The 7928-nt window shown below is 56.4% G+C and overlaps 2 protein-coding genes across 2 annotated transcripts; one reads left to right on the top strand and one right to left on the bottom strand.

The window, feature by feature from the left end:
• Positions 1–229: 229 nt before the first annotated feature.
• Positions 230–2731, bottom strand: CDA (cytidine deaminase). Its single transcript, XM_018087859.3, has 4 exons — positions 2521–2731; positions 2086–2197; positions 1772–1826; positions 230–1047 (listed from the first exon to the last, which is right to left on the bottom strand). The coding sequence occupies exons 1-4, from the start codon at positions 2693–2695 to the stop codon at positions 934–936; spliced, it is 456 nt and encodes a 151-aa protein (XP_017943348.2). The 5' UTR covers positions 2696–2731; the 3' UTR covers positions 230–933.
• A 2629-nt stretch (positions 2732–5360) lies between these two features.
• FAM43B (family with sequence similarity 43 member B) lies at positions 5361–6308 on the top strand. The gene is given in 6 exon segments (XM_018079416.3): positions 5361–5737; positions 5740–6090; positions 6093–6130; positions 6133–6183; positions 6185–6261; positions 6263–6308. Coding segments are annotated over 6 exon segments (885 nt in total). The 5' UTR covers positions 5361–5415.
• Positions 6309–7928: the final 1620 nt, after the last annotated feature.

Here is a 7928-nt window from a genome sequence, read left to right as displayed (position 1 = left end):
CTCTTTTAGTTTAAAACCACTCTCCCTTTAAAAGACCTGCTAAAAAGTCCACCCTCATCTTTATTATATCTTTATAAAGTCCCCTTCAAGGCACATGAAGGGGCTCTAAGGTTGAACCTCATGATGTTCCCATGTCACATCCACTGCCCCTTGGCCCTGCCTGGCAGCAGGACAGCCCAAGGACCCCATTCTCTGTGTTCCATCACTTGCTACTGCAGGAGATAAACCAGAACAGCTTTTATTTGGCTTGGGCATGGGCTGAAATGCCCAACCCAGCATTGGTTGGGAAATACCACACATTCATTTGTCATCGTGCATAGTTAAATCAATAGTACAATCAGCAAATGGCACTACTCTGGAGGCACAAAACTCTGCAGAAGCAGTCAAAAATTCTTCATTCTCTTCTCCCCCATAAATGGAACAAAAGTGAGGAAAACAAGCTGGAGAGAAACGAGCAAAGGACACGCTCAGTGCAATAACCATCCCATCCCAGCAATCCACCTAATCTGGACTGGCTCATTAATTACTGCTGGGGCTGATGGAGCATTTCCTTTTGGCTTTCACCTCTCTTCAGAGCCGAAGAATCCAGAATTTTCCCAAGCAATGATTTTGCATTATTTAGGAGTTGTTTCTGTATCAACAAGCCCGAAATTGAGCCATGCATCAAACTCAACTCCTTCCTTGGCTACAAGGATATCTGCACATTTTTTTACTAATAACAGGGAATTTCTGTGATTTGATTTTGTTGTTTCCTCCGGGGGAGGTGGAGCCAGTGCCTGTGAATCAACACTGAATCAGAAGATGAGAGGAACAGCACTACAAATGCATTTCCAACTGTGTCTTCCCCAAAAAGCTGCTTACACACCGAGGAAACTGGGGAAAACCATCCTCCTCTGCTGCCCCAGGGGCAAAGGATGGTGGTGGCCATGCTGGTCACACCTTCTTCAGGTCCTCAGGGCCAAAGGAGAGTGGCAGCAGCTCCTCCAGCCTCTTGACAATGTAGGTGCCATCTGCTTTGGTCAGGTAGACATCCCAGTCCGTGCCAAACTGGAGGAGAAGAGTGGGGAGAAGAGTCTGATGAGGGAGAAGAAGGAGAAGGCAGAAGAACCTGCACTTCTTCCCCAAATTACTCCTGTAATCCTTTATTTCTAGGTTCAGGGGGAGCATCCCCTTCTATTGCATGGATTTTGGGTTGGCTTATCAGCATCACCCCCTCAGAGGATATTTTGGGCTCAGATCCTGTGTTTTTACCCCCCAGGGTGAGCCCCGATGCCTCCAAACTTCCTGAATCCCACCCTCGAGCCAAGCCCCACAACCCATTAAATATTAACCACCCAAAAACGGGCTGTGGGTGCTGGGGTGCTTGTGGGGAGGAGGGAAGTGAGAGAGGGATGGGATCCGCGAGAATCTCAGCTTTTCCAGGAAAACCCCTGTTTTCAGGCTTGCCAGAGGTGGAGCAACGACTCCAGGGCCAAACTCTGCACCTGGAGGAACAAAACCCCCTGGGAAGGGGGAGCTAATGGATTCCCACCAAGCACCCACTCACATGGAATAGGGAGGAATATCCCTTTCCCAGTGGATAATGCAATTTGAGGAGCCAGCCCTGGGGCTGGGGATAGGGGATTGCACCGCCCTTGGCACCTCTAGGTGTTTTAGGGGGAGATGCCTGGGGCCAAGGGATGATGTCTAGGGTCAAGTGATCTTCTCTGGGGTCAGGGGGTGGTGTCTGGGGTCAGGGGGTGAGACACAAAGCCCCCACAAGAGCTGTCACCTCTCTCATCACTTGTCTGCAGGCGCCGCAGGGTGTGATGAAGTCCCCCATGTCACTGCCAAAGGAGAAGGGCACAGAGCTCAGTCCTGAGGTCAGAGGAGGGGGGAACACCTGCAGAAGACCTTCATGCACCAATAAATACGGAGCTACAGCAGATTTCCCCCCTAATTCCTCAAAAAAACCAAGCAAAAACTTTCTTTCCCCCCCAAACGCTGGGGCTGCTGCAGCAGGATCTGCCCACGGGGCGCACTGGAGGTTTTCCTGCTATCCCCCCATCCCGTCCCTCCCTGTTCCAGCTCTCGGAGCACCCTTACCTGGCGATGGCCATGGCCTTGAAGCTGGTGTGCCCCTCCGAGATGGCTTTTTGGATGGCAGCTCGCTCAGCACACATCCCCAGGTTGTAGCAGGCGTTCTCCACGTTGCACCCTGTGGGGAAAACCCCCGGCACCAGCCACCCCAAACCCCACCGGGGAAATTTTTTTTTTTAATTTTTGTTGTTGTTGTTGTTGGTTTTAGGGGAATTTGCAAAGAAAAGCCAGTTTCCCTGCTTCCCTTATTTATTTCCTGCACTTCCCCATCCACCGCGATCTTTGGCTCGCTGCGGGCTGGCGGCTGCCAGGAGGCAGCGGGGGAAGGACACACAACACCGATCACCCCGGGATACCCCGCTACACCCCGTGCAGCGTTCCAAAGGTGCTGGGGGCTCCCAAAAATCCCAAGGGTGGGCTCTTAGGGCCAACGACCTTTACCGGAGCCAAATCTCCCACCGGACGTGAGCAGCGCAGCTCCCACCGGGAAGCGGCTGTAGGGGCAGTAGGCACAATTTTTGGCCTCCCGGCTGCGGCGCAGCAGGAGCTGGAGACGGTCCCCCTGGGGCTGGCCCGGGGGCACAGCGGGGGCTGAGTGCTGCCCGCTGCCCTCCATGCCTGCACCCGCCTGCCCTGCCCGCTGACGCCGCAGTTAAATATTTCCTTGCCTGGAAAACAGGCTGGCCAGGACTGCGGGATAACGCCCCGGCGCACAGCCGAACCCCAGGAAGCATCCCTAGGGACAGCCCTGGCCCCCAAAGCATCACGCTCGGGGAGTCCCACATCCCCTCCCTGCCTGCTGTCTCACTTTTTCCAACTCATCCCGGGGTTTGTTTTCTGCTTCCTCCTTTCCCTGTCCCGGCAGAGCATTTTTCCGCTGCTGTCTCGCAGATTTTTTCCTTCCCTGTTCAAAACTGGTTCTGTGACTCCAGGGGAAAATGTCATTAAGTCTTTCTGGGGGGTGGTGGGGGGGCAGGAACAACAGCTCCTGATCAGTGAGATCAAAAGAAATAAATTAATTTGATCGAAAGCATTAAAAATAATATCTATATGTATCACATTTTCCCAGGACTTTTAGCTACGGGCAGCAGGGAAATCTGGCTGAAGACACAGGTGGTGAAAGCCCCTTTTGGGATGCCCTTATGCTGGAGCCCAAATTCAGGTCTGCTGGTGCTTCCATGGGAATCGCCCCTGGCAGGGTAAAAGGGTTCCTGGGTGATCAGCAAATTGCTTTTTAATTAAAGATTTCTCTATTTCCCCCTGGCCCGAGGAGCTTCCTGCTCCACTTTCTATCTGCAAGGACGGGTGTCACAGCCCCCAGGGATGTATCACTGGGATTTTTGTCCGGTTTGCTGAATTTTGGGAGGATTTTGACCTTACCTGCAGGTTATGCCAGCAAATCTTGGTCCTGGGTCACTGCTGAGAAGCGGCATCCAAATTGCAGTGGCTTCTGTTGGCATAGAAACTCTGGGAGCTGAGAAGGGAGCACGGGGCAGTGAGACCACCACAGGCACCCCAAGAAACGAAAGCTGGCATCTGTACTGTCCAGAGAATAACCAGGAAACCCACTTTCCTCACACTATGTGGGTGGTTGTTCACTCTGGAACGCAATGATGACAGCTGGGTACTCGCAAGGGCAGTCAGTCAAGGCAACAGGCAGTGAGAGGAGGGACTGACAGCCCTGAATCCTTTTTCTCAGCTTTCAAAGTGCAAATCCAGGTTGTTTTCCCCTTATAAAATGAGCCACAGATTCTCTTGTGCCCCCACTCCAATCTCCATTACCCCAAAAACAGGGAGAAAAAGGGAAAACCAGTCCCAGAGCAGCTGAGGGGAGACACTGTGGGAGCAGATCAGAGCAGGGGGACCCCTCACTAAATAATGTGGGATGTACAAATAAAAGAGCTTTTGGGAAGGGTTTAAACCTGCCCTGTCAATATGAACACCGAGCAATTAAAGAGTCCTCACCTCTGTCAGTGAGGATGACAGCAGAATAATGAAGGATAGAGGCTGGAATGGATGGAAACCTTGCTAATTTGCACTAATTCCCTAATTACCACCTCCCCAAAACCATCCTTGCACCGGGATCAAACCCCACACCGTGTGTTTGCAGCAGAAAAGCTGAAAAACAGACAAATTCATACATTTTTTATTATTTTGGCTGTGAAAACCTCCGAGGCTGTCGAGGCCGCGGCAGTGAGAGGAGCAGGGCTGGTGCTGTCTGCCTGCAAAGCAGCTATTTTAAGGTTGTGTTTGCTTCACTCAAACCGTAGAAAATCTGGGAAGCTGCTGGGAAATGGCTTCCTGCTCCCTGCAACACCCTGCTCTGGTTTACCTCCCCAAATGGGCTAAAAGTGGGGGTACACAGTGTAATTTCTCCTCCTTTCTCCCCGTTATTTTTCCATCTCAAAGCAGCTGGAGCATCCCCAAGCCTGGGGGGTCTCCCTGCTGCATCTATAAGAAGCCCCAGATAGCAAAAAAACCGTGGAAATCAGGGTTTGAGCCAAAGCAGCTGAATCCTGAGCAGCTTCAGATTCTGATGCAGGACTGAAATCTCACAGAGCTCCCCAAAAATCTCCCTCAGGCTGCACTGTGGGGAAATAACACTTCATATTCCCTGGAGGGAAGTTGTCCTGGGGCCCTGGCCAGAGATAAAAGCAACAGGTTAAAAGCCAGCTCAGTCCAAAAGGAAGAGGAGCAGCAAGGAGGTCTGGCTGGCTTGGGAAAACCAGGCAAAAAGCGGAGGGGAGGTGGTTTGGAGGAAAAAAAAATGCCAGCAAACCTGCAGGATCCTCAAATCCCAGCGACAGATCTGGGGGGAAAAAAATCCATTTTATCATGCCAGGGTCAGAAACCATCATCTGACCCTCCCTAAAATCGTCCTCCCCGGGATTAGAAATCAGGGAATTCGGGCATTTAGGAGCATGGCTGCTGCGTGAAGTGAGGGTGTTATTTTCCCCCCACCTCTGTATCCCTGCCGGAGCAGGGAGCGAGCGCGCATCCAAGGAGCCGGTGGGGGACGTTCCTCGGCGGCTCCCCGCGTGCTCGGGGAGGTGGAGCAGCCCACGGAGAGCCGCTCCCGCAGCAGCATCAGGCGCAGGCGGCAGCCGGAGCGCGGCGGCTCTCGGCGAGCATCCCCGACATCCTCCTCGGACCGCGAAAACGGTCAACCGGGGACGCGGCAAAGCTGCATCCCGGGGTAGGGATTCAACAACCTCCGGGGGGGGTGTGTGTGGTGGGGACACCCCGGCGTTCAGATTTTTGCGGGTTGGGGTGGCGGGGGGGGGGGGCTGTGTTTCTGATCCGGGATTAGCGGAGCCGTGAGAGGCCGGAGCGGAGATGCTGCCGTGGCGCCGGAGCAAGTTCGTGCTGGTGGAAAATGAACGTAAGTGCAAAGGCAAGAGCCTGGGGCCGGGGCTGAGCTACGCGGCGCTGCTGGCCGGGTTCCTGCGCTCCTGCCCGGACCTTCTGCCCGAGTGTCCCTTGGAGCGGCTGGGCAGCGTCTTCCGCGGGAAGCGCCAGAAAGTGGAGCTCAACAAGGAGGACCCGACGTACACGGTGCGGTACCTGGGCAACGCCGTGACCCTGCACGCCAAGGGCGAGGGCTGCACCGAGGAGGCGGTGGGCAAGATCTGGGCAAAGAGCGAGGCGGGCGCCGGTGGGGCAAGATGAAGCTGACGCTGGGGCCACAAGGCATCCGGATGACCCCGAGCGAGAAGGGGGCGCGGCGGCCGGGCCACGCGTACCTGCTGCACCGCATCACCTACTGCGCCGCCGACCGCCGGCACCCCAAGGTGTTCGCCTGGGTGTACCGGCACCAGGTGAAGAACAAGGCCGTGGTGCTGCGCTGCCACGCCGTGCTGGTCTCCAAGGCCGACAAGGCGCGCGCCATGGCCCTGCTGCTCTACCAGACCTCGGCCTCGGCCTTCAACGAGTTCAAGCGGCTCAAGAGGCAGAGTGATTTCCGCCACGTCCAGCAGCAGCTCCTGGGCGACGCCATCGTGCCCTTGGTGCCCCTCGGCGGCTGCTCAACACCAGTTGTCCCTACCTGCCCGCCCGCCGAGCAGGGCCCGCTGCGCCCCGCGCCTCAGCTCCATCCTGGAGGATAGAAGACGAGGACGAGCGTTTCGGCCCCGGGGCGCCTCTGGGGGAACCCGGCAGAGCTGCCGTGCTGGGCGTGGCAGCGCATGAGGGAGTGCAGCCTGCGCGGCCCCCGGCACCCGCTGTGCTGAGACCCCCGGTTCAGGGGTCGGGGGCCATCCCCGCGCCCCCAAGCCGGGGTTGGGACGCTCCTCGGGGGGTGAATCCGGACAAGACAGCGGCTCCCTTACGAGGAAGACGCGCTGTGGGGCGGGTGTGGGTTTGCACCCCTTCAGCCCTGCACATGAACCTGCTCTCGTGCCTCCTCCTCCTCTGCAGTGGCCATAATAATAATAATAATAATAATAATAATAATAATAAAATTAATGTGTGTTTTCTGCGGTGTGACGGCGCCTGTGTCTCGCCCGGATGCTGGAGAATGGCAGAGGAAGAGTTAAGCTCGGCACCGAGGCGATTTTGGAGGGGTTTATATCGAATTTACCCCCCGAAAAGGAAGCCGAGGAGGGGCTTTCTGCACCCTCCCTGCGGAACCGAGGGCTGGGGAGAGCTGCTCTGCGTAGCCATGGCAACTCGATTTTTTAAATATAGAGCTGGGGGGGCGGCTGTGCCACCTGCGTCAGGCAGCTGGGAGGGGGGTTTGGCCTCTTGGACCCCCACTGGAGAACATGGCCTTGCCTGCGGCCCCACCGTGCCCACCCCAAAATCAGCGCCAAGGCTCCGAAGACCAACGATTTACCGAAAATTGCTGTTTTTTTCTTTTTCTTCCCCTTTTACTGCTTCCTCAGAATAAGCAATGGCAAGGAGATAAGTGGGGCAGGGAAGGGTCTTGTGTGCCCCCCCCGCCAACAAGGCTGGCAGGGACCTGCCACCCTTATGTGGCCCTGTATAGGATGGGGGAGAAGGACCTTGCAAAATAGGGCTGGGGGTGCGTCCTGAGGCTGAGCCCTTGCTCTGGGGGGGTTCACAGGGTGCTGGGGCCCCACAGCCCAGTGATGGGGCATAACCCTCCCTCAAGGTGCTATAGGGCTGGAATTTGGGGGCATACCCCCCTCACAGCCCAGGGGGGACACACTTTGGTCTGACCCGCTCCTAAGTTTTGTAGGGTGGTGGGATTTGGGCTGCCCCTCATCACCGAAGCACTGTGAGGGTGGTCCCCCCCAGCACCCTGGGAGTGTCAGGATTTGGAGCCAGCTACCAAAATCCTAAGGGATGACTGGCATTTGGGCTAATCTCCCCCTTTAGGATTGTGGGGCTGGGGATTGACGTCCCCCCAAGACCCCCGGGGTGGGATGGGGAAGGACGGGGGGTGCTAGGGATGCTCCCCCCAGCACCCTGGGGGTGTCAGGATTTGGGTCCAGCTATCAAGATCCTAAAAGATGGCTGCGATTTGAAATAATCCCTTTTTAGGATCTTGTGCGCTGGACCTTGATGTCTCCCCCAAAAACCCTGGGGGGGGGTGGCACCCACCCCGACCCCACAAATCCCTAAGGCTGGGGTTTAGCCCCCTAAAGCCGCATGGGGCCAGGATCTGACCGCCTCCCCCACATATACCCTGTGGGGGGGTATTTTGTGCTCCCCCGTACCCTCAACAAAGCTCTGGGAAGCCCCTGCGCCCCCCGCCCGGCCTTGGCGGACCGCGCGTCTCTATGGCAGCGCCGCCGCTGCTAGAGCGCCGCTCCTGACGTCATCACCGCGCGCCGGTGGTTGCCGTGGTAACGCGGGGTCCGAAGGCTATGGAGGGCAGCGGGCGG

This window comes from Manacus vitellinus, unplaced genomic scaffold (genome assembly GCF_001715985.3).
Source record: "Manacus vitellinus isolate BGI_N305 unplaced genomic scaffold, ASM171598v3 scaffold_46_pilon, whole genome shotgun sequence".
NCBI classification, from domain to species: Eukaryota; Metazoa; Chordata; class Aves; order Passeriformes; family Pipridae; genus Manacus; species Manacus vitellinus.
Note: the sequence above shows the minus strand (reverse complement) of the source record. Positions and strands in the feature narration are given on the sequence as shown.